The sequence below is a fragment of the Danio rerio genome, chromosome 5 (assembly GCF_052040795.2).
Source record: "Danio rerio strain M-AB ecotype USA chromosome 5, GRCz13ab, whole genome shotgun sequence".
Taxonomy (NCBI): Eukaryota; Metazoa; Chordata; class Actinopteri; order Cypriniformes; family Danionidae; genus Danio; species Danio rerio.
The window spans coordinates 42,695,868-42,723,787 of record NC_141025.1 but is presented as its reverse complement, the minus strand read 5'-3'; the positions used below and the strand labels follow the sequence as shown (position 1 = coordinate 42,723,787).

Below are 27,920 nucleotides of genomic sequence, written 5' to 3'. Positions count from 1 at the left end.
ACTTAACAAAGGCTGGAATGTCAAATATACTTTACTTATTGCATAAATTAAATTAAAAGGCACCAATACACAAAAGGTTTCCTCTTCTTCAAGACAGCTATGATCCTGAACATGGAAACTTGTTTGATGTATGCGTGTCGAGTACGGGGCGGGGCGTATGCAAATTGTAGGCGTGGTTAAATGAATGGAGTAGAATGTCCTGCAGCTCTAACCGGCAGACAGCTGAGGGATACTTTCAGACGGTAAGCTCTGTTTTATTCAACTCCATACCTTTAAAACATTACTGAAACTCAATATATTGCGATTGACAGACTTGTCAAACATGTTGTAAGATTTCACTGAGATATTTAAAGGTCATTCTGTTTTGAAAAGGTTCAGTTTTGACCAACAGAATTTGACAGCATTAATAGCGCAACGAGAATTAGTATAAAAGTAACGTTAATACATTTCGGTTTCTACTTTAACAGTAGATAGTACTTTAGCAGTGAATATTGATACAATAACTGTCCTACTATCAGTTAATAGACTAACGTTAGTATAAGTAATTTTGTGGAAGTTGTCACTTTTATAAAAGCGCGTGTGTCTGAAAATGTTTGAGACACAGCCGGTTTTGAGCTCATCTTCGCTCGCGTCTTATTTAAGGATGTTAAATCGCACCCTGCTGTTCAGACGCTGCGGAGAGTCCCTAACGTACAGTTCATCATACAACGTCTATCTTCATGCGAAAAACACATTAAAAGCTCAGGCTTGTCTATCTGACGTCAGTCACATTTCACTCAGCCACCAGCCGTCCGTTATTTTTTCCCTAGGTGGTCATCATGACATCATTAAATACCGGAGAGGAATACCGGGAGACCTCAGAGGTTTTGATTTAGTGATGAGGATTTCCTCTCGGATGCGGCAAACCGGCATCATTGTTCTGCAGACATTGTAACCGGTGAGTTAAAGCAAATATGTTCGTGATGTCGAATAAAGCATCTTTATTGTGGATTTCTGTATTTTAGACTATTTGACGGTTTTTGGTCTAACGGATATGCGTTTGCATAAACAAACAGTGCCAATGCATCTCGGCGGTTTATTAATAGGCTATATGCGTGTAAATCTAAACTGCCGGGTTATGTGATGTGCTGACCATAAAGTCTTTGTTAGTGTTTCTCTGTCGGTCGGGTCTGCAGTGCCGCCCAAACGACACGCTCAGATGATCAAGAGCTGCTCTGCTTTCTTTAAATACAGTTCATCAATGCCGTTCACAAAGACGTGCAACACTGAAACATTTACTGGACGCCATAAGATACATGTTTGTATAATATTGCGGTGTGATATTTATGTCTAGAGTGTGTCTTAATGAAAATCGTGAAGGGTGACTGATTGCAGCAGAAGCTCTAGCCTCAAGCGTTATTGCATGAGCAGAAATGCTGCTTTTCTTCATGTCAGCATGGCAGGACTTTTATAGCTAGAGATTCTGTTTTACTGTAATATATAACTAATTAAAAGCCTATAAAATATTTTAGACCAAAATGTATTTTTATATATAATTCTACTCTGTTAATGAAAATACTTCCAGAGGAAGAGAAAATAAACAAGCTTAGTCTCATCATTAAGCAACATACACAGAATGGAGCTGAACAGTGCATATAGTTAAAATGATGCATCAGAGTTTTTGCCCTTAGACTTGGTATTAAGGTGAATTTTGTTGATGCAATCAAAAGTGTACAACATTAAATACAGGTGAGGTCTAAAACATTAAAAGTTTTCTGCTTTTGACCTCTTCGAGAAGTAGGATGTTTTATTCATTCATTCATTTTCTTTTTGGCTGAGTGAGTCGCTTAATTAATTGACGGTGGAACGAACAACCAACTCATCCATCATATGTTTTATGCAGCAGTAGCCCTTCCAGCTGCAGCCCATCACTGGGAAACACCCATACACTCTCATTTACACACATACACTACGGAAAATTTAGCTTACCCAATACACCTATACCACGTCTTTGGACTTGTGGGGGAAACCAGACCACCCGGAAGAAACCCACGCCAACACGGGGAGAACATGCAAACTCAACACAGAAAAGCCAACTGACCCAGCTGAGGCTCGAACCAGCAACCTTCTTGCTGTGAGGCGACATCACTACCCACTGCATGACCAAGATGTTTTATTATTTGTTTACCTTTCTTATTTTTATCTTTGTATTGCAGAGAGCTTGGGGTGGTTCTGGAAGGACTCTATCTGTAAATTTAAGCCATGGGGAAGGATTACTATAAGATCCTTGGCATTCCTTCAGGCTCAAATGAGGATGAAATCAAAAAGGCCTACAGGAAGATGGCTCTAAAGTTCCATCCGGACAAAAATAAGGATCCCAATGCTGAAGAGAAGTTTAAGGAAATAGCAGAAGCTTATGAGGTCCTGAGTGATCCCAAAAAGAGAGTTATCTATGACCAGTATGGAGAGGATGGTGAGTATGTTACATTTACAGAAGAACCATAACCAGACATTTGCATACCCTATCAGTTTAATGACTCATTATCAGATCTTTGGGAATCAATACTATATTAAATGTTTTCAGAAAGATTTAAATAATTGATAAAGTTAGAATTGCCTGCTTTTTTTAAAGCCTTCTCTGCTTTGTAGGGGCAAAGACGTACTATGCAGAAGAGCTTTACAAATCAGAAAACTGACACGCGTTGTATTTACTCGTGTTGTATACAGACGGGTGTAACATTAACATTTGACAGGTGCCAAGTGCAAGTACAAATTGGCATTGGTGATTATTAGAAACAATGTTAATTGTCAGTTGGCCAGTAACTTATTTTAATTGTGAATGTGATAGCATGAATGAGAAATTTGTAATGTGACATAGGGCAGCGGTTCCCAACAGGGGGGGTCCCGGCCCACAAGGGGGCCTCAGCGAGCTCTATGGGGGGGTCGCGTCATATTTAAAAAAAAATTTAGCAGCGGACAATTAGGAGAACGATCATGCTGCCTTAGTTCATTCTATCCCCTGGCTGACCAAAAAACTGACATATTTGCAATTCGTCCTCCACAGAAAAGACTAATGCTAATGACCCGAGCGTACTGGAAGCAGTTGGAAGCTCTAAACATCTCAGGTTGCAGCGCTAGCAATATCGGAAACGCGAAATGCAGGAAATACCAAAACAGTTACCTGAACTTTGGTTTTATTCCATTTTCACGAAGCAAAGAGTCCCTGACCCAGCCACAGTGCATTATCTGCGCCAAAGTTCTTGCTAACGAAAGCATAAGGCCATCCAAATTAATAAGACATTTGCAGACGACTCATCCTCAATACCGCGACAAGCCCAGACCATTTTTTGACCGTAAGGCAAAATAAATGAAACGCACCCAAAATAAGATGAGGGCCGTCACAGCTAAAACATAAAAAAGGCAACTAATATAGGGCCAATTTGAAGGCCAGAGGCTTACGTTTCTCATTTAGAAATGGCCTATAAATGTTTTGCTTTTATATTTTACATTAGGCTATTATTTGTGCATAAACAGATCAAGATACAGTAATAAACATACTGTTTGTGCAAAAACAGTATTTTTCTCAGACAAAAAAAGGTTGGGAACCACTGATATAGGGCCTGCATTTATTTTTTACAGTCTAAATAGTGCATTACTTCAACCATATCTTTAATAAGGAAACATTACAGATGTAAATGTCAGCTAGACTTCATGGACCGAGGCTCATTTCTGTGTTTACGTCAGACAGGACAGTCCTTAAAAGGATGTTTGTCATGGCTCACGTGGCTGGAACACTTGTCTTTGAACGCTGTCAGAGCTGCTCTACCACCTCTGCTTTTTCCCAACAATCAAAATAACTCCCTCACACTGCAGGATGATGCACGAGTGTTCTCTGACAAATGCAAGGACTATAAACATGGCACTGTTCCAAAACAAAAATGTTTGTTGAAATAAAGGATTTAAGGTATCCCACTTATATGCCAAGTCCAGGCTAGATGCCAAACTAAGCATCTTTGCACAGCGAACACCTGCCAATTCCTCCAATAATTGAATTGCTAATTTTTGCATAAAGGAATCCCTTTATTTTTTAGACTAGAGACTTTGCATTAGTTATTTTGATGCCTTGTCATTCTATACTGCTTGTAAATAGAGACACTGGGTTCACGTCAAAACAGATTCACATTGAGATTCATATTCATATGTTGACAAAATGTATATTTGACGTGTTATTCTCACATGGCCCACTTTAATAGCCATCCCCTCATTAGCTGTTTTGGCCCCAGGAGATGATTTAAATTGCATGGACTGTAGAGAAAGGATGTTTTTATAAGATGTCTGATATGGTTAAATAAATGCAGACTGAACAGTTTAGGATTTGAAGTTGGAATGAGTCAGATGAGTCAGCTTAAGTCCTGACCGTTAGATGAAGCACATTTGTTACAAGCCATCAATCACCCACAATAACATAGGGGTGTTAATATTTTTCTAGGGGGTTGAAAAGCACAAAAGACATGATTGCTTGACCCTCCCTGATTTTTGTGAAGAGCAACATTTTGCAGCAAACCTCTAAACAAAGTTGAGAGAACATAGAGGACAGGTCTTCTACACAAACAGGTTAAACAGCTACATGTTCTTTCCTAAATATGTTTTAGAACCAGACCACAAAATGAAATCCACTTAAAAGGAAGAACACTGCTTGTATATGCTCAGAATGTATCTTCTGAGGAAGACTGCAGGCTTTGGAGAGTGTATCTGCTGAAGACGACTGCTTGTTTTGCAGAATGTGTCTGTTCTTTGCCCAGCCATTTGAATTTGCCTTTTTTGTTACCAAAAAAAAGAGAGGGGTGGAGAAAAGAGAGAAAGTCTCACACCTCAGAATGTTGATGTGTGAACAGTTGCAGACTAAATCAAAAAGTCTTTTCTATGCTACATCATGGAGATGGCTAGTACTTGATAAGTGTCCAGCTGTACTTTAGGACTATTAGCTCAGTTGCCAATTATGTAATATAGTGATATAATAAATACAAATTTGCAGTGCTGTCTCAGTATTATTCGTTTATTTACAAACAAACAAGAGGTTCAATTTATAGAGGTAATACTTTTTTGCATATTTTAAATAATTGTTATGCATTTATATGGAATGTGACAATAGTATCACAGTAAAACTATGATCCTAAAAATATTTAGTAATCCTTTATAATAACTGGTTAAAGCCATCCAGCTGTATAGTGTCAGTGTACTTGTTTTCTTTGAAGAAAACATATAACTAAATTTAGGTCAGTAGCTCAAATAGTAGCTCAAGTTCCCTTAACGTACAGTATTGGGGTTTAAAGTGTAATTTTAAACTATTTCAAATACTTAACACACGAGACCTAACAGTTAGAAGTCATAAGGCTAACACTTTTATAATATGTGGCTTAGGTTTTATTGTTACTGAGTCCAAAATCCAGTTTTCCCAGACATCTGTAGATGGTGATGTCTATAATGTGGCACCAACAGTCTTTCTTAATAAATATCAAAAAGTTATTTAAAATATATTTATTTTTAAAGATTTTGTAATATAGTCATTTAACATACAGTAGTTGATAACTTGATAACCTGTCACTGAAGCAGAATTTAGAGACCTGTGCAGATTTTCAGTCTCACTCCCACCCGATCCTACAAGATTTAGCTACAAGATCTGCTACAAGATATATATATATATATATATATATATATATATATATATATATATATATATATATATATATATATATATAGTTAAGGTATTTCTCAATCAATAAAATTAGGCAGTTTTCAATATTTTACTAAGTAAATAAAAAATAAACTCAATTAAACTAAAGAAAATGCAGGCCTAAATATCACCTGTAAATGGCTTTTATTTTATTGATGTCTTTATTGTTAATTTGTGGGAGTGCAGGTCTCTAACTGGAATAATATGCAGAAATTCTTTATATATTGTTCCCCCTTTGTGTAATTCCATTCAGGTTTGAAAACAGGTGGCACGGGTTCATCTAGTGGACAAGGGACTACATATCACTATACTTTTCATGGGGATCCACATGCCACATTTGCTTCCTTCTTTGGAGGTTCCAACCCCTTTGATATATTCTTTGGCTCTAGTCGGCAACGAGGAAATACTAATGGCTTTCCGGACCATGGGGACCATGACATGGACATTGATATGGATGGAGAAGATGATCCTTTCAGTTCGTTCAGCCACTTTGGTTTCAACGGTGTCAATGGTTTTCATCATGGTGGAGGTCGAAGGCATCGTAACGAGCCTCTTCATGGTGGCCGCAAGAAATTACAGGACCCTCCGGTGGTACATGAGCTCAAAGTGTCTCTAGAGGAGATCTTCCATGGATGTACAAAGCGGATGCGAATCACTCGCAGACGATTGAACCCAGACAGAAAGACAATGAGGACAGAGGACAAGATCCTTAATATTGTCATCAAGAGAGGTTGGAAGGAAGGGACCAAGATCACTTTCCCTAAAGAGGGGGATGAGACACCTGAGAACATTCCTGCTGATATTGCATTTGTGCTCAAGGACAAGGGGCACCCACTCTTCAGAAGAGATGGCTCCAACATCATTTACACAACCAAGATTGGTCTAAAGGAGGTATGTGTTCTTAAATCTGCTTTTGTTTGATTCATTAATTGAGCGGCATTGTGATATTGTGTATTGCTGATTAAATGTCAGTTTATGCACTTCCTTGACATTCCCTAACTGGCCGTCAAAGCAGACTGGCTTGTTTTACCAGTTGGCTTCTGTAGCCCAAGAATACACAGACCCAGACTTAGATTAGAGAGGTTTACTGCTGTGTCAACACTTGACCAGCCTTTGACCTCATTTACATGAACTTACAGGGCAAATTAGTGGGCTTCATTTGGTATCAACCCCACAGTCCAAAAAAGTACTGACCTTGTTAACCTGCACAGATGCTACATGTAGCTGCCTTATCCACCACATAAAACTCATTGCTGCTTCTATTGCCCAGCAACATTAAAAAACATATTATTGTGCACACATGTGTATGTATGTTTGTATATATATATATATATATATATATATATATATATATATATATATATATATATATATATATATATAGTGCTCAGTATTAATGAGTACACCCCTTCTGAAAAGAATGTTTTTAGCCGTTTCTCAGTAAATACAGATATATAGTGAATATATTTTGGTGTATTTACATCAAACAGTTTTATTAAATGGTTATATCCATTTAAATAATAGTTTGGTTGCCTAATCCCCTAAGAAATAATATTAAATTGATCAAATTTAAAAGTTTTTGGAATATATAATATATGTAATATTTGACTAGATATTTTTCAAGACACTTAAAACTATACAGCTTAAAGCAACATTTAAAGACTTAACTAGGTTAATTAGGTTAACTAGGCAGGTTAGGGTAATTAGGCAAGTTATTGTATATCGATGATTTGTACGGCAGACAATAGAAAAAAAAATTGCTTAAAGGAGCTGATAATTTTTTCCTTAAAATGGTGTTTAAAAAATTATGATTGCTTTTATTCCATCCAAAAAAACTTTCTCCAGAAATAAAATATTATCAGACATACTGTGAATTTTTTTTTTCCCTATTAAAGATCATATGGAAAATATTTTAAAAAGAAAAAAAATTCAAAGTGGGGCTTATAATTCTGACTTCAACTGTGTGTGTGTGTGTATATATATATAAATAATTATAAAATTTTCACATTTTATATTTACGTTTCTGTAGATTTTTTTTGTTTATTCATATTTTATTTAATATTCTATTAAAATTTTTAGATTTTAATATAGTTTAAATATTTTATTTATAATATTGTAAAGCATCCTATAAAACAAGGGCACCAACCCTGTTCTTGAAGGGCTATCTCCGTGTAGAGTTTACTTTCAACCTTGATCTGTCTGTAATTATCAAGTGCTGCTTCGGGTCCTGAGCGTCATGTTGGCACAGTGGGTAGCACAATCACCTCACAGCAAGAAGGTTACTGGTTCGAGCCCCGGCTGGTTCAGTTGGCATTTCTGTCCGGGTGCTCTGGTTTCCCCCACAGTCCTAAGACATGCACTAAACGTTCACCAGATTGTCTGAATAGCTCTATTTGGAAATAATTTATTAAATTAGATCGATGGTGATAATAACACATAACACAATATTTAAAAAGAAAAAGCATAGGTAAATACAAAAGAGCCAACATGAAAGTGAATAAAACAGTACTTTATGGTTTTCTGTGGAGCAACAGAAATTGAATAATTAAATGTAAAATAACACTAAGGTTTTATTGTATGAATAATTCAATAAAATAAGAGCTTATTAAAGTTACAAACTAGGGTAGGGAAGGCGATTTGGCTTAAAAACAAAATATCGATTAATTGAACATTTGAACTCAATTAAATAATTATTTAATTATTGTAATTATTGTATTATTAATTATTGTAATTATTTTATTTGTTTTGGGTTTTTTTTGCCCTCTCGGCACCGCCCATACCCGTCAACACTACCAATCCGACCAATCACAGAGCTTTCGCTATTCATTGTCGCGACATGTAACATTTTTTTGATAGGTTAGCGTCGGCATCAATCACGGCTAGGGGTATGCTACTGCGTGAAGGCTGCACCAGACCCTATGTTGTGCTCGATGTAGGGGTTTACGTGATCACACATGGTAGGGAAAGTAATTGAAAAAAAAATTACCTGGTAAAGTTTGATCGAAATCGACATTCAGAACCTACAATTACTTACTTTTCAATTAACCCAGCCCTATTACAAACGGTACAACTCTGCAGTGACCCCACAAACCTCATGTCTTCCGAACTGTGGCTTCTGATCAACTACTGTATAATCACAACATATAAATTCAACATTTCACAGTCTGCAATGTGACTATTACAGATGTGGACACTGCGAAATTGATGCTGAAGCAGTATATTGTGCAGCCCTATTAATGTACATAATGAGAGTAAATATACTTGAGCATGCTCTATATTGACCATAGCTATAAGACTAAACAGGACAAATGACGCCTAGTGACTGTGTAGTACCTTCATGGTTCAACATCATTGCTGATTTACTCTCTCTCACTTCAGTGTGAGAGTACAGGAATGTCATAGTGCGGTGTCATACGCCAAAGCAGAGTCCCTGCTTTGAGAAAGTGAGTTGAACTCGCCTTGAAGAGTTGAACTGGGCTAATAAATTGTCATGTGACTGAGCCAAGCGTGACTTTTCGAGTTGCACACTGAACAGGGAATATTAATTTGCCTACATCCATGAAACTGTTACTAATAAAAGCCAATAGTAAACAATCAGCAGTTAAAATAACAATTGTATAGGTCACACTTTACAATAAGGTTTATTAGTTAATGTTAATTAATGCATTTACTAACATGAACAAACAATGAACAATACATTTACTACAGTATTTATTTATGTTAGTAAACGTTAGTTAATGAAAACACAGTTGTTCATTGTTAGCTCATGTTAAGTCACGGTGCATTAACTAATGTTAACAAGCATGGACTTAGATGTTAATAATGCATTAGTAAATGTTCAATTATGATTAATAAATGCTGTACAAGTGTTGTTCATGATTAGTTCATGTTAGTAAATGCATTAACTAATGAACCTTATTGTAAAGTGTTACCATTGTATATTTCTGTAAAGTGTATTTCATAGTTGAGCCTTCTTCATGAAAGTTCAAGAGTTTACAATGGCTCTGTGCCTCCCTACTTGCCGTAGATGTAATAAGAATCTCCCAAAATTCAGTCCCAAGCCATCAAACGCTGGAACATTTATATATTATTGATGCTGCCTTGATTTAATGGGATTTTCATAGGCTGACCCACTGAGGATAATAACTACACAACTGCATATATTTCTGCTTGTGTAGTGACCCAGAAAAACACTCAGTTAATACTTTGTAGTGACAGTGGCATCGGCAGAAATAGCTAACGTCAGTCTTGAGTGAGTGTGGTGTGTTCGAGAGTACCACTGTCATTAACAGTGGAAACCTTTCTTTGTCTTTCTGCTAGCTTAGACAGCTTTTACTTCGACAGCTCAGCCAGCGCTGTCAGCTTTTTCAAACAGTGTGTCTGTAAGATATCCAGCTCTACAGTGCAGGTTGCTTTACTTTTAACTGTCTTGGCATTTTTAATATGTAAACCGTGGATTTAAACATAATTTGCAAAGATCTACTGTGTCCATTTTAACAGTCTACTAATAGTTTCTGTGTTGTTTTCAGAGCAGTGATTTACTTTTAAAGGTCTCGCTCATTAGATGCCCAGAATGAAACTTGATAAGTGCTGGTGAACATCACAAACTGTTTTGCCATCTGGTATCATCTAAAGCATACTGATGGCAACTTGCCCCATGAATTTTCATCTGCCTGTTTATTGTGGATGCATTCATAAGACCGATTTAGCATGGACCTAGACGGTTCTCAGAGGAACATTGTCTTCATTTTAATATCACTTTTCATTTAGAGATGCTCTTAGTGGAACCCCAAAGCCCTTCTTTAATGAGAGCTCAGAGTTTCTGTAATTGCCTGCTGGTAATGAGCAGAGTTTGTTCAAGAGCAAGACAGCTATAAGGTCCCTGTCTACTGCTAATTTCCATACCCATTCACCTAGTAATTACTCATCAGCTGTACTAAAGAGCCCTGTTAGCACAGACCCCGTGGTGTGATGATGCAGGATTATTCAAGACTCTCTATACGTGGACTCGCATCAGAAAGTTATTTTTTTTAATTCTGACTATATTGTCATAAAGGGCAGCACGGTGGTGCAGTGGTTAGCATGATCGCCTCACAACAAGGTCACTGGTTCGAACCTCGGCTGAGTTAGTGTGGAGTTTGAATGTTCTCCCCCTGTTCGCGTGGGTTTCCTTTGGGTGCTCCGGTTTCCCCCATAGTCCAAAGACATACGCTATAGGTGAATTGGGTAAGCTAAATTGGCCATAGTGTATGTGTGTGTATGGATGTTCCCCAGTGAAGGTTTGCAGCTGAAAGGGCATCCGCTGCGTAAAACATTTGCTGGATAAGTTGGTGGTTCATTCCGCTGTGGCTGATTAATAAAGGTTTAGATTAATAAAGGGACTAAGCTGATAGAAAATGAAAGAAGGAATGAGTTAATTTTTTAACATCTACTCCCACCCCGACCATAAACCCAACCTTCCTAGTAACATAAAAACAGTAGTTGTACCAAGTATTATTTATGCTATCTATTAAATTTATATATATATATATATATATATATATATATATATATATATATATATATATATATATATATATATATACACACACACACACATACATACATACACCGGTATATATATATATATATATATATATATATATATATATATATATATATATATATATATATATATATATATATATATATATATATATATATATATATACACAGTGTCATAAAAAATGCTGCTATAATGATGTGCATATCGCACTTCCGGCCGGACACATATCCTATCTAGACTTTACCACGTTACCTGGGTTGTTCTTTGTGTTCTTTATATACCAACACCTCTAGTGTTAAGATGATGTGTTGATGTGGATCAGTGTAATCATCACTGTTTTACACTGATACCAGTTTTGAAACTGTATAAATTTATAACTAATTTATCCATAAAAAAGGGTCATTTAGGCTCTGTTACTTAGGATTTTTACTGTCCTCCAGCATTTCTACCTTGTGTTTGTTTTATCGCTGTTTCTTTCTGTCTTCTAACTATAGAGGATCTTTTTCTTGGGCTGCACACACACTGATTCTCTCATCGTCTCTGCTAATGAAACAATAATAAATGTGCTCCATGTTTTATGTTATTGTTGCTCTAAACTACTACCATATGTACAGCATTAAAGATTCTCTAAAGACAGTATTTAACAGTTTATTTCTTAACATCTAACACTTTAAATCAGCACCAAACTACTGTTGACAAAAAACAGTTGTCCTGGGCCGGTATAAGATTCTGGCGGTATGATAACCTTGGATAAAAAACATCATGGTATCACGGTGTTGTGATTACTGCTCTAAAATGTATTCATTTTAAATATCTGGGTAAAAAACAAAAACGTTTTCCCCTTTGAACACATTTTATATATAAGTATTTATAATATTTTGGGGCAGTTAACATGCCAGGCTAAATAATTCAAATGAATTATTGACTTCTGCTGTCTTCATTAGTTTCAAAAACAGATTTCTTTACAATTCAAAGTGCCATCTTTGCATATATTTTTTCCTGGAGATACTGTTGTCCTACACATACCTTAGAAACAGTAAAGCAGAACATTTTGGCGGTTTTAAAACCCACTAAAATGTCATTTAGGACAACAATAGTCAGCCGTAAAATCACTTGCTCACAATGGCCACAGTACAGAAAATACTAGTAAACTAGAGTTAAGGTTTTACACTTTGCCAGTCTTTCAGATCTCTAGGTTTTACCAATTTGACTTTTTTGAAGTAAGAATCTTTTCAAATATATTAAAATTCAACATGGTTACGTTTAACAGGTCAGAATAAGAATGTTTATTTCTACCCAAACATATTCATACACTGAATGATATTTTGCTGAAAAAGACAAAAATATTGTCTTGTTTTAGTATTAATCTGTGTTCTGACATCTGCAATGCTCAATATCTTTCTCATTTCCTTTCCTGCCACAGGGTCTGCAAATAGGTTATTGGTTGTCCCTAACCTTACAATAAATCAATAAAATAAACTAGAATTGTGCATTAAAATATTAATTTGAACTCTTTCGATATTAATCAAACAGTAAGCTTGACCAGTAAAGGCAATCATAATTTTTATGTAAAATAATAATCAAACAATAAACCATGGTTATTAAAAAAACACCTAGTCCTAATAACACACAGCCAGCAGTCAAACCTTGGAATTTAATTTTTTTCCATATTTGAATGTACTTCTTATTCATTCATTTTCCTTCAGCTTAGTCCCTTTATCATCAGTGTTCGCCACAGCGGAATAAACCGATTACTATCCAGCATATGCTATGCCCTTCCAGCTGCAACCTAGTGCTGGGAAACATCCATACACTCTCCCATTCACACATACACACTATGGCCGATTAAGTTTTTCTATTCACCTATAGCCAGGGCCGGCGCGTCTGTAGAGGCAACCTAAAGCGACAGAATAGTGGTCCACCCCAAAGCAATGCCACCTTAGTGATGGTCCTAACCACCGAGTCATCCCTGGACTTCTTATTAGTGGAGGTAAATATGAGATAGTGGGTTTGTACTGTAAAAGTACCCCAAATTATCTCACTGGTAGTAAAGTTCTGCAAGTTTCACACTGGTGCAAAAATCCAGATCACACCTAGCTGTGGGATACAACATTTTATATTCAATTTCCTTTAAGACATCTATGTTTAGGAATATTCTTGGTTTCATTTTACAGTGGTTCTGACATTACCATGGGTTGCTTTAGACCTGTTTCTGTTTGGGAAACACCATCATTAGCCAGAGCTGAGGAGATGCCTGGCACCTTTTCATGGTCAACTGTTTTGTGAGAGTATTGGCTACTCCCTTCTTTCCATGAACCCCTGCCTCCCTTCCCCCCGTCCACACCACTGCTGTCAGGAGGAAGGAGCTGATGTCATTGCGAACACATTTTCTCTTCCCTTGAGGCAGCTGCTAAGCAGAGCGGTCTGGCAATGTTTGTGCTTGGTATTCACATCACAGAAAGTTCACGAAAATCTCTTCCAGCATAAGCTCGCATGCGATAACTGCAGGCTCTTTCTTGACTGAATGTTTTTAAGCTTTAATCTTCAAAGATTTAAGTGTATCCATTTCCTGTTTAATATACTCATAGTGGTATTTAACTGAAGATGAAAATGATTTAAAGTTATATAAATAGTTCCAGTGACAGGCACAGGCGGAGCTTTGACAATTACATTTGAAATTTAATTTCATTTACGATCTTTGATGTGTCAGCTTATCTTGCTGGCATGTTTCATCAAAGACTATAGATTATACAAGAAGTGTCACTCGTAAAGCATTGAATGGGGAAAAGTGTAACGGTCAATATGGTGAATGAAGCCTCACTTACAGGAGCCAATCATCGATCGATATAAGCCCCTTTCATACATAAAGACCTTTCCGGAAAATTACCTGCAATTTTCTGGAAAGGTATGTATGTGTAAACAGACCCTACTTTAGCCAATCAGAACACTCAGACACATCCACATCCGTGCTGTTTATGAAGATAAAAATCTTTAAATATTTTTCCAGACACATTTAGCTGCTAGATGTTAATCAAATAACGTTTATATGTTTCTTCTTAACGCCAACTGTGTAAATAATTATTGGTAAGCAGTTGTTTGTTTACCTTCAAACTCTGCTTCCTTCAGTTGCTTGACGCATCAAGTGCCCTCTCGTTAAGCAGCCGGTGAGCGCCAGCACACACACATATAAATGTACATCTCGACACGCGAAAGTTTTTCTCTGTATGTTTTCATTGAAGTTGTTCACAATACTCATCCATCCACAGAGTTAGTAATGAAGTCAAATGTTTACAAATACAAACGCAGCCGTTTAGAGGTCATTTCTGGTCAAGGATGTCAGAATTTACCGGTATTTTGTAATGGTTGTTTCTGGAAAAATTCTGTAATGTCCTCGCCTGTGTGAACAGCGCTTTTATGAATCTACCGGTAAAGTCGCTCTGGAAATTTCCTGGTTATTTACCGGTATCACTGTGTGAAAGGGGCTATTGATTGACGATTCTCTGGTGGAGAAGCTCATACCAGACATGTGCTTTTATGATGGTTTATGTGGTCAATAAACACACTGGAATCTCACTGGAAGCGAATACTTGCTTCACAGACATAAGAAATATATCCCCATAAAGCTGAAATCTGTACTTTTAAATGAACCAACTATAGTTGAAAACAATTTTTCTGGTTTTGTAATCTGTATAAATTGAACGGCAAGTATACAGTCCGTCCTGTCAAACGCACGTCACATGACAGCAACTACTTAAACACCCACAAACTTGTTAACAAAGAGTCGCTGTCATTTCTGGAGATTTGCCAAGTTGTGAATTACTTCAGAACACCAGTGCGATCAGACGAAGCATTATCTAGAGGATGATAATGTGTAGAACGGACAGAAATGAGGTTGGTGTCGTGATCTCGTTCATTTCAACTGCGCATGTGCAATAGCTTGGGCAACCTGAAAATATGCTGACTTTGTTCTATTCGAACTTTAAGAAATTAAACTCATGAGACAGTTCTTGTTTAATTTTATTGGTGATTCCAAATATGTAATGTAATCGTGAGCTTGGCTAACAGTTTTGGAGAATTTAATGTTTCCTCATTCAGACAGAATGCCCAAGCATACTGCCCAAGAGCTGTTTCAAAGAGGGTCGCATATTGAAATGACTTTGCCTTGAAGGACTTTGGTTTTATCCTCAGCATGACAACCTGTGTGTGTGTGTGTCTTCGGTTTTTTTGTTTTGCATTTTTATTATTTGCTAAATTCCCAATAGTCTTGGGACTGTGTTTACTGTGCATCCATAATGGAAAATAAGGCAACTTTGTTTAACTTTATTATTTGAATCAGAAAAGATATAAAGTCTTTCATTATTTTAGGCAATAACTTTGAGAAAGCTAGTACGCAACCAGGGTTTCACTACAATTATGAATATAGTGTTTGCAGGCAGCATTAAAAGCCAGCAATGCAGATAAGAACAAAACAAAAGTATTATAAAATATCTAGTCACTTCAATCTGATTTACTTTCTTAATTTAGCAGACACTTTTCCTAAACGACATACAAACAGTTGCGTTTTTTGTTTTAAACAGTCTACCACAGTTTCAAAGTGTCTATCTGATTAAAGGGTCTAATTTTAGTTTGCTTGCGTAAACCAGTTTTTGTTTTAATCCATAGCAACTTCTGATTTCAGATTCATTATTTATGTCCTCAGCTGATTTTTTCAGTTGCTTCATTAGCCCTGTGAAATGAGAGCAGTGGCCAAAATTAGCTTTCTGTGGACTCAGCTACCCCATCTGCAGCATAACACACACACACACACACACACACACACACACACACACACACGGACATCCCCTCATGATTGCCTAAACTGGCAAAAGCCAAGCCAAACTATACAGCTCCTGCATTCATTTTTCAGTCAAATCTGTTATTGTGTAGAAAATTGCTTTTATCTTTCAAAAAGTTTTTTTACATATATTAATAAAATTTGACATGTATGCCACAGTGGCTCAGTGGTTAGCACTTTCGCCTCACAGCAAGAAAGTCACTGGTTCGAGTGCTGGCTAGGTCATTTGGCATTTCTGAGTGGAGTTTGCATGTTCTCCCCGTGTTTGTATGGGTTTCCTTCGGTTTCTCCGGTTAGGAGCAGTCCAAAGACATGCGGGATAGGTGAATTCAATAAGTTAAATTTGCTGTAGTGTATGTGTGTGTGTGTGTGTTGACGTTTCCCGGTACTGGGTTGCAGCTGGATGGGCATCCGCTGTGTTAAGTTGTGGATGAGTTTTCGGTTTATTCCGCTGTGGCGACCCCTGATAAATAAAGGGACTAAGCCAAATGAATGAATAAATATATTCATAATTAATGTTTACCACCGGTCTGTCGAGGGTATCTACATTTAATCTACTTTATACTTTATCATTTATTTCACCACCGGTGAAATAATGTTTGTTATCAGTTACTTGGAAGATGTCTCCATAACGTTTGCCCCTAGACATTTGTAGGACATCTGCATAATGTTTGCTTACCAACTTCTGCATACCAGAAGTACAGTCTCATTTTGTCCACTGTATAACAGTCCTAATTTGCCATTTTTATAACAACAGTTGAAAAATCCAGTTGCCTGGCCTGTTATCATAAGAACCATTAACATTTTACTAGATCATGATTAACTTTATTGTTTATCTTTATTGTTTGTTAACCTTTATGTTTATTTGTGTGATGATCTGTGTCGGCTATTGCTGTGAACCAAATTGCCCCTGGGGGAGAATAAAGAAATTCCATTCCAGTCCAAGAACTGACACCTGACCACTCAGACAAGGGAAAACTAATTTAAAAACCAAAAACCATCCCATACTCTCTATTTTGAAAGTGATGGGATAATGAAATGCCTTTTAATCAAATACAAATTGCAAAAACATAGGTTTTAATTTATTGTAAATTTAAGTTAATATTACAAATTAATAACTTAAAATTATTGTAAAAAGAAAATATGAGCCTATTTAAAGATGAAATCACAATTTTTGTCAATTTCAACTTACAATTTTCAGTGGACAATAAAATATAACTTTAATAGATGTAACAAAATTCTAAATCATAACACATTCTAAATGTGTTGTTCAGTTTTTCTCAACAGCTGACAACCAGACATGCAGAAAAAACACAGGCCTTAACCCAATAGAAAATTTGTAAACTGACATCAAAAATGGTGTTTCTAAGGCAAAAACAAAAATACAGAAGAATTGTGGTGTTTAGTAATCGTCCTGGAATGGCAGACCTGTTCAAAGGTGCCAGAAGTTGGTCAACTTGATGCAGCACAGATGTGAAGCAGATCTCAAAAACCATGGTTATACAAGTAAATATTAGTTCAGTGATTCACAAGAAAGCTAAATCTTTAAGCATTTTTAAGCTAATACAGTAAATATTTGTATTCTAACAGAAAAATGAAGACACTGCAATGTAGCATCTTTTAACAGCTTAATATTTGTTTTTCTTCACTTTCTGTAAAATTATACATTTAACCATTTATTTCTTCATGTTTTAATTTAGAATGCAGTTTATTGTTTCCAAAACATTTGCATGTATTAAAATAAAGATTATTATAAGGATTTTAAACTTTGCTCACTTTTTACAACACACTATTATTTTGAGTACAGCTGTGTGTATTTTATATTCTTTTCGGTTGCGAACAAAGCAATCGAATCAGAAAAGCTGGAGAAATAACATGCAACACACATAAACAAAAAATTTTAAGTTGTTAAACGTATTATACTATTGTTGTTTATTAATTGGGCCAATAGTTTTTTTTTTCTTATCTGACTAGCATATTTACTGTTAAAATGACCTGTAGAATGCTCCCTATAGGGCCTCGCAATGTTTTATGAATGTCCCATGAATATCCATGGCCAATGCTACATGAGCATCTGTTGTACATCCTCTGCACATAACGCCAATGTCCAGCAAACACCCGGGGTACATTCTCCAACAGACGTCCCAGTAATGTCCATGTTGGGTACATCGCACCAATAAACTCACAGAGGCAATTAGGGGGATGTCCTATGGATCTTTTTGTTATCTGTGTGACAGTACGCTTCTCAGAATTTGGAGAAGATTTCAGTAACAGCTTGTTTTTATGTTTTTCTGAAAGTCATTCCTTAATTTGTAGCATTATTTTAGTGCTAACCTACTGATATAGTTTTTAAATTTGAGTGTAATATATGAAGTGCTCCTTTCTCTTTTATCTGTCTTTGTAATTGCTAAATGTACTGTACATGTGCTCTCTGTGCCTGTAACATCATAGTGGCATCTTACACTAGGTCTCTATGTCACCATGTAGAGTTTGTGCTTAAGTGTTGAAATGCCATGAACAGCTCTCGTCCGCACTCACTAACTTCACTTCGCTTTTATTTTTACAGGCGTTGTGTGGCTGCACAGTGAACATTCCCACTATTGACAACCGAGCCATTACATTGCCCTGCAATGACATCATCAAACCAGGCACAATCAAGAGACTGCGTGGAGAAGGCCTGCCTTTCCCAAAAAACCCATCCCAACGTGGGGATTTAATAGTGGAGTTCCAGGTGCGCTTCCCAGACAGAATCCCACCCCAGTCCAGAGAGATCATCAAACAGCACCTTCCACAGTCTTAGAGGGAGCTCAGCGGAGTCACTGGATGCTTACATTTCTCACACATACACATTTCTCCCAAAAGTACAGATGCTGAATTCAAAGAGGGACAAATATGGACAAGAGGGTCATTTGAGATTTTATTATACATTCACTTTTAAGTTATTTTCAATATCTCAAAACACATGAAATGCTGTTTTCTTTTTAGAAGTATTGAAAAATTTTGTTACCCCAAGGTCTATGGCTTTCAACCTGGACTTGACTTTCAGAAATTTTCCGTGGTCACTTTACAATAAGGTTCCATTATTTAACGTTAATGTATTTACTAACAAGAACTAAGAATAAATGCTTTTAGAGCATTTATTAATTGCAGGTCAACATTTACTAATTCAGAATTAAAACTCAAAGTTGTGCTTGTTACGTTGACGTACTGTATTTCACAGCTACTTGCCACAAAACATTGTTCTGAGCTGTTATTGTTTATTCATTCTTTAAATGTAAAGTTGACAAAGACAAAAACAGGTTAATTGAGCTGATGGAGCATTTACTAACCTCCTCATTACTCAGTTACAAAATGGGGCCAAACAGTCAAAAACGCAAAAGATGACAGAAACGAAACCGGCTGAATGGTGCACAGACTTACATATTATTCATTTACAAGATGTGGCTAAACAGTGGCATAATAGACAGAAGTTCCCAGTCAAGGCTGTGTTATTCAGTGGTTGTTATCTTGTAATAACATATCTTGAAATGTCATAAGTGACCAATCAGAATGGAGTATTCCAAAGTCATGTAATAAGAGTCAATGCACTGTGAGTTAACAAGAACCATCAATGCACGACTGCATTTTTATTACCTAACATTAACAAAGATGAATAAATACTGTAATAAATGCATTGTTCGTGTTAGAAAATAGTTTAACTAACATTAACTAAAGGATCCTTATTGTAAATGGTTTCCAACTGGTTTTATCCTCTCTCTCAACATAATGAAGACAAAAGGTAACAAGAAAGCAAAATGTTTTTTAAATTAAATGTTTTTTAGGTGTTTTTTAAAAGGAAGGGAAGTTGAATTTTTTGCTGTGATGATGAAGATGCGGATGATTTAGATTTGTTCTGGTTTTGAATCTGTGTTATTTTGTAGGAGGTTAAATTTCACTCCATTTTGAGAATCGATAAGCTATAATGTTGAATGTTGATGTATGTAAGGCGACAAGGATTTTTAGGATTCCTTAAAACCAGCAAAGCTATTTGGAAACAATAGTTGATATATTTCCTCTCCCTGACCCTGTCTCAACAGTCTACTGGTGCTTTCTGGTTGTTTTTGGAGTACCGGGTGCTTGTATTTATAGTAAACCTTTGATGGTGGGATTTTTAGGTCACAAAAAATGAGTGCCTTAATGTGGCCCCATCTAGCTCTTTTATCTCATTAGCAATTACATAAGACCTGGGTATTAATAAAACAGTAATCTGGATTTTCTTTGTCATTTCAATACCCCAAGATAATATATTGCAGTAATCATCTTTAAAGGGACATTTCACTCAAAACTGATCTAATCATGTTCTCGATTATCATGGGCCCAATCATACACCCGGCGCAAGATGTGTTTACCCCGACGTGTTGAAATTTTCAGACCAACACAACCTTAGTTTTTTTGTTTTCTGCCACGTTGCTTAAATAGCAAACCCATTTGTGCCACTTCGTGGACTGTTTCGATCTGGAAAGAGGTGTGTTAAGGCGCATTGCTATTTTGAGGAACTAAAAATAGACAGCTGAAAGCAGGTGTAAAGTCCAACGCAGAACGTGTCTGTTGTGCGCCTTAAACACTTACACATTGCTTAAGACATGCAGGATGTACAGAAATACAGAAATATATTTACAAATGAAAAAGAGTTAAAGGAATAAATTATAAAACTATTATTTTCTACATAAATAAAAAACACTACCTCCTCCACTACCAGTTTTCCATTCCTGGCAACTTGCTTATGTATAATGATATTTTTATTATTAGAATTATATATTATATTTATATTTGTATCTAATTTAATTTGGACCATATGGGGTATAGCATGTGTTTTAGGATATAACTCAGTTTTTTTAGCACACTTCGTTATTATTGTTCATTTCTTCGTTTGCTGGAAATTAGAACTGAATTTAGAAATAGTTTTGAAACAAATCTTTGTGCTTAATAAACAAAATTATTTATGTAGGCTAATGGATGTCTGTGCTTATTACATCATGTCCTTATCCTTGACAAAGAGAAAGTGAAAGCAAAGACAGAATAAGCAAAGCCCTGTTAGACCATATTTGTGGGCACAGAGTGTTTTTTTCTGTCCTTAAAATAGCAAAAGTGGATTTGGACATGCCCTTATTGCTTTTGCGCCATGTGCTTTAGACTGTGTGCCTAGATCATTAAAATAGAGCCCCATAACTTATGATGTTAGTTTGGAACATGAAGAGTTAACACCAACAAAATGGTCCTGCCGGTTTTTCCAGATAATTATTTTTATACAAGTATCTGATAAAGAAAAAAAATAAATTGACCTACACTATCTTTGTCGTGTACACAACATTTTACAGTTGGGTCAGAAAAATCATCCTTGCTAGCAGTTTCTTTTTTTTTTAACTATCTGAAAAGAGTTTCAGAGAATTACAAAATAATTTTACGAAATAACTTGTGTTCCTTAGAAAAAGTAAAATCTTATGTGATTTGGGCAACATAACGGCAGAAGTTACTGCATTATATTAAATTATTCTTGGATATTGAAGAGAAGTTTATTTATAAACTAATTTTGAGAGGATCACATGTTTATGATTGCCCACAGCCGGTCCCGCATAAGCTAACACATGAGTCCATACCTGCCAACACGCCTGTTTTTCCTGAAAGTCTCCCGTATTTCAGACCCATCTCTCATGTTTGTCTGTCTCCTGGAATTTGACAAATTTTGGCAAGCATGGCAAACACGGTTTATAATCAATCATCAGCTAAGTGTGAACTCTTAAATGACAAAAAATATCCAGATTTGTCTTTTTAATATACACGCCACCGGCTCATGCTTTAAAAGAGAACATCCTCCAACATGGAGCATGACCATTTCAGATTATTAAACACCATTTTTCTTTATATAAGCGAAAGAAAGAGAACGAGAGCATATGTTTCTTAATGTTTATTGAAGTGTTGGAAGATTGAAGCTAAAAACTGATTTATTTATTTATTTTTTAAATGCAGATCTTTGTTGTTCAGTAAGCACGTCTAGTTATTTCAAGCTTTTTTATGAGGAAAATTATTTGTTTATCAAACAGCTTTTTACTACAACAACAGTTTCACTATACTGTATTTTACACTTACAATGTGTTCAACGTTGAATAATTTGCAATAGTTCTTTGTATTTTAGTTTAGATTTCTACAAAGCGCCTCCCTTTCAATACAAAATACTGTCTTTCTACAGTAATGGGAGCCTTTGAGTAACAGTATTTTCTATATAAACAACACTTTTCACTTATCCAGGGTTACATTCAGTATATCTCTCAGACATAACTATGGTGTTTATTTAATCATTACTGTATTTGGTGATGAACTGAAAGTATGAAGCAACACAACCTTTTTAATGACTGGTGTCGAATTGTTTTATGATGTGCTGATCTATGTTAGGATTGTTATAGCATTGTACTCATGAGACTTCTGGACGGCCAGACACTTGTGTTGTGAATTTGAATGTCCCATGTTTATTACTTCTGTCCTTATGTATGAGACAGTATGAAATCCAGCTCCCTTTGCACACTGGGAGGATAAACCGATGCTGAAAACAAACGCTGTGTTAGTTTCCTGTGACTTAGATTGGGTCTAGATTGGTGTCTGTTTAACTGTTTATATTTTTTAATGAATGATTGACAGGAAACAAGAAATAAACCAAAATGAGGATTTACAGAGTTTGAGACTAAATGAAATGTGGATAGTAGACTGAAGGCTGTCCGAACAGCATGACAAAGCTGAATTTATTACAAATAAAACTCAAAAACTCAATACAAATTTTAAATGAAAACATTGAGAACTAATCTGAATGTACTTTTCCGTAAGTTACTAGAGATGCAGTTAGACTGAAACAACCAACAAAGTTTGCATGTCTCAAACATCATATAAACATTGGATTAAGATTGAAATTCTAGTTATTTTTGAAGTTATTAACTTGGACATATTACATAATAATCCTATAATATGTAACAAAGCACAAAGTTATCTTCAAATGGAGTTACTTTCTCTAGTTTCTGTACACCAGCAAAAGTTTCCATATAGTTGAATTTTCTTCAAGGAACATAAATGTCACAATATGCCAAATTTAAACAATTCTAGACAAAAGAGACATAAACTGATAAGAGCGGTACATTGTCACCATGCCCAAGTCATGGTGAGACATGCAGATTTATGTATGTTTTTGTGTGCTTTAAACATTGAGGTTGTAAATAGCTGACAGTTGATAGAGAAATTAATTGGTTCAACACTCATACAATACATCGCCAGATAATCGTCTGACAGTCATGTCTATGTATACACGCAGTTGAAGTCAGGATTATTAGCCCCCTTAGAATTTTTTTATTCTTTTAAAAATATTTTTCAAATGATGTTTAACAGAGCAAGGAAATTTTCACAGTATGTCTGATAATATTTTATCTGGAGAAAGTCTTATTTGTTTTATTTCGACTTGAATAAAAGCAGTTTTAAATTTTTTTATTTCATTTTAGGGACAAAATTATTAGCCCCTTTAAGCTATATTTTTACAATAACTTGCCTAATTACCCTAACCTGCCTAGTTAACCTAATTAACCTATTAAGCCTTTAAATGTCACTTTAAGCTGTATAGAAGTGTCTTAAAAAATATCTAGTCAAATATTATTTAGTGTCATCATGGCAAAGATAAAATAAATTAGTTATTAGAAATTAGTTATTATAATTACAATAAATTAGCTATTATTTTTAGAAATGTGTTGAAAAAAATCTTATCTCCGTTAAACAGAAATTTGGTTGAAAACAAACCAGCAGTCTAATAATTCAGATTTCAACTAAATAAGGGGAAAATATTAAATACAATATTTACAATTTAAATTAATAAGAATGTAATTGTTGAAAATTTGTAATTTGTAAAAATTTTTGCAATAATTTGCTTGAATTTAATTGTATTATCTTTCTATTTCTAAATATGTTCAGTGACTAAAACATAATTTTAATAAATATTACTGTTTAATAAATCTGTTTAATAATTCAAAGATAACACAATTAAACACATCATGCTTTTAAAAAATTACGTTTTTTATTTTTATCCTTAAGGGAAAACAAAACAACAAAGAAAACCTTCATTTCATTTAAATTTGTTTGATAATCTAAAACACCCCAGCAGACACACAAACGTCATAAGACATTGATATTGGGTTAGTTTTAGGTTATCAGCAGTTAAGGACAGTGTTATTTTGACCATAGTGACCAAAATCCATTGTTGAGCCAACATCTTAAATCAACGTCATATTGACCTCAAATACTGACATTTATTCGTCAGGTATTGCAACCTAAATCCAACGTCTGATAATCATCTTAGTGGTAACATTAACACAATGTCAAGCTGGAACATAATTAGACGTTGGTATTTTGTTGTTTATAGGTTGCGTTGGTAAGTAACTAAAATGCAACATCTGTCCAACATTTGATATTGACGGCAGCCTGACATTGGGTTCTCATTTTCATTTTCAAACAAAATGCAACATCTTATGAAGTTGGGGTACAACATCAATGAGACGTCATATTGACGTCCTGTGCCTGCAGGGAGAGTGTGGCAAACATCCAAACAAAAAAAAGGAATCAGTGAAGGGGAATACTACAGTACAGCTATATACAGAGCTCAGCATAATATAGTACAGCCCATTTTGAAAATGAAGATTTTTTTCCATTTCTCAGTGAATATAAGCAATGTATTTTAATGAATTTAAACAAAACAGCTTTATTAAACAGATATATTTATTCAAATAATATTTTTGTCACCAAACATATTTAGAAATAGAAAGATAATACAATTCAAGTAAAATATTACAAAAAAGAATTACAACCTACAAAATTTCAACTCAATTTTTCCAATTATTTGCTTCCCTTGATTTTTCCTCTGTTTTAAATTTGTATTTAATATTTTTCTATAACATATAAATTTGGGAGTACTGGTTTTTGGACCGTTATCGTGAGTTATTTTGTTAGATAAGCTCCAGATTTGCTGAGCACTGTAAATAAAGAGATAATCAACAAATTCATAAAGTCAATTCAAATCAATAAACAAGCGTCTGAAGCATACTGAGTAATGAGCAGTAAGGATGCCACCTTACAAGTCCCCTTTAAAATAATCATTAGAAAAGTTTCTTGGGGCTAAAACTTTAGCTTAAATCTATTTTAAGTATATTATGTAAAGTCCATGTGACATGAATGGAGACTGTTTTCATTTTGCAAATATATCTACCAAATGTCTCACGCCACATCACTTTACTCAGAAATGATTTTCATCCCTCCTCTGAAATACACTGCTGACTCACCAATTGACTCAATCAACTTCCTGTGAGTTATTCAAACAGCATGATTTCCCTAGCTAAAATAAGTGAAGGAGTTAATTCAATTATTTCTTCATGAAGTAGCAGTATGAACGTCCTGTTGATGGATGTACTGACAACAAAGAATGAAATTTCACAGTGATCAGTAAGCAAAACTTTTCATGGGTTATGAGTGCCTCGACGGCTCTGATTATCTGTGTCAGACAGGACAGGTCCATTAACTGCACTGCACTCCTCTAATGGATCTGCCACTGACTGCATGATATCATAAATTAGGACTGATGTTCCAGTTCGTTTTCTATGAAGCTCATACTGTGCATGCGAATGTGCAGACCAGCAACTGACCCTGAAATATTCTGACACCATATGATCCTGAATAAAACTCATCCATCTCACACACTAGAAGCACCACAGTTTTTAGTCCACTTTTCAACAACTATTTTCTTTCTTCTGTTTTTGAAAGAATTACGAACTAGCCTAAAAAGATACAGCATTTATTTGAAGCAAGAGCATGTACTCAATTTAATAATGGAAATAACTACAATTTGATCACAGTGATTCTCTTTTCCATTTGTTAAGTGTGACGTCACGTGAAGCGGCTTCCGGGTCCAAGCGCTCTATCAAACTGTATAGAGTAACTCAACAAATGGTAATAATAAACGTTTAAGAAGCGATGTATTACTTTAGAAAATCACGATCACACTATATATCCATGCCTAACATCAATTCATTTTTTATAAAATGTTAGACATTACGCTAGAGAATCATTCAAACACTAGCTCTAAAGTGACATTTGTGAAGTAGCATCGGTTTCTGCTGTTCTGATGTCAGCTGCAGATGTGAATGACTGGCAGAAGAAAGTACAGTAGTTCCTCTTACAAGAGGATTTTTAGACTCTCCGTGTTTAATTGTCTTTTTTATATACACGATTATGCCGTCGAACTGTCGAATAAACGCAATATTACACTGTTAGCAGTGTGATATGACTGTATATCGTCACTGGTGGGACAATCATCACAGTGCGATATGAATGTATATGGTCACTGCTGCGGCCTTGTGTCAATGCACGCCTCCCACCAGTACCGATATACAGCCATATCACACTGTGACTCTTCCCACCAGTGCCGATATACAGTCATATCGCACTTCTACGAGTGTGATACTGCTAATATATAAAATTTACTTTAATGTGTGATATGACTAAAAGTGATCATAAAGGAATATTTTCTCAATTCAAGTGAGAAGCAGCTTGGATCCAGAACCAATATTCCATATGTCACAACTTAATAAGTGGATAGGAAAAGATTTTCTGTGCAGAACTTGGGTATTGTAGTGTTTCAACATTAATTTAATTCAGGCAAATGTTTACTGGAGATTATTGAAGTTTTCACCATATTAAAAATAATGAGGAATGGTATGTTTTTTATTAAATATAGAAAAAATACTAAAGATATTATTGTTGAAAGTAGTGAAGTAAAATTTTCTCAAAATATAAAAAAATAATACAGTATGTTAAATACTGACGTATTTACAACGTATTGTTACAATTTTTTGTAACAACAGAATTTTCTCTTTAAAAATGTTTTATCGGAAATTAATAAAAATTCAAGTAAAACTACAAAAAAATCTAACAGGAATCATTGATTCCAGAGATCCATCAACATCTTAAAAGTGAACTGAACGTCTCTGGAGCATTTTGAATTCCATCAGCACATGAACATGTGACAGTTCCTTTTTTTCACCCTTGCATGTTTTTGTCAGGGTTGTTTGACATTGACATCTTTGAAACTTTATACTTAAAGTGGAGATGAAGAGCATGTTTATAACCACCACAGACATTTAGAGGCAAACATGGCCCTCAATGTTCAGTTTACTGTCATTCATATTTTGGAGTAGAAATCTGGGATTCAGATGCCCTTTGGAGTGCAGTACTTTTCATCTTCTTCTTTTCAACTTTTTGAAACAGCCATTAGGCATTTCCTCCACTTAACTAAATAATATATTTATGTAATTTTGTTTGTGCTCCCAGAAATGTTGCCTCACTTATACTGCGTACTGATGGCACTGAAGGGATTTGTGGCCCTCATTGCTGAATACCATAATACATATTCATGAATTTTAAAAAAGTCAATCGTGCAAATACTGATGCTAAGGAATTCTTGTGATTTTTTGTCATTGGGTCTAAAAACTAAGTGCATCTTATAAATATTGTGCATGTTTGCTGTGTGAAATGTTGAATCTTCTAAAGGGTAGTGTAACATTGGAATAGGCTAGATATCTGTCTAAATGCACGGTCTGCCAAATTACAGCAGATTTGCATTTCACACTTGTAAGTGGGCAGCATGTCACATCACACAACTCTGAAGCACAAACCACTAAATGAAAAAAGACAAAATATGAAGTGGCTGTTCACATAATTTTGCATTCCACCATGATCCTTTTCCATAGTTTTTTTGTAAACATGCACTAGAT

The 27,920-nt window shown here is 35.4% G+C and overlaps 2 protein-coding genes across 4 annotated transcripts in view; both read left to right on the top strand.

Moving 5' to 3' along the window:
* epg5 (ectopic P-granules autophagy protein 5 homolog (C. elegans)) overlaps positions 1 to 27,920 on the top strand; it is a 1,176,376-nt gene that overhangs the window by 704,753 nt on the left and 443,703 nt on the right. The gene's annotated exons all lie outside the window — the stretch shown is intronic.
* dnajb5 (DnaJ heat shock protein family (Hsp40) member B5) lies at positions 214 to 22,680 on the top strand. 3 transcript variants are annotated; one of them, XM_087252719.1, is made up of 4 exons: positions 214 to 242; positions 2,196 to 2,452; positions 5,967 to 6,604; positions 18,659 to 22,680. In XM_087252719.1, exons 2-4 carry the CDS (start codon positions 2,242 to 2,244, stop codon positions 18,890 to 18,892), a joined length of 1,083 nt encoding a protein of 360 aa, XP_087108845.1. In that variant the 5' UTR covers positions 214 to 242; positions 2,196 to 2,241; the 3' UTR covers positions 18,893 to 22,680.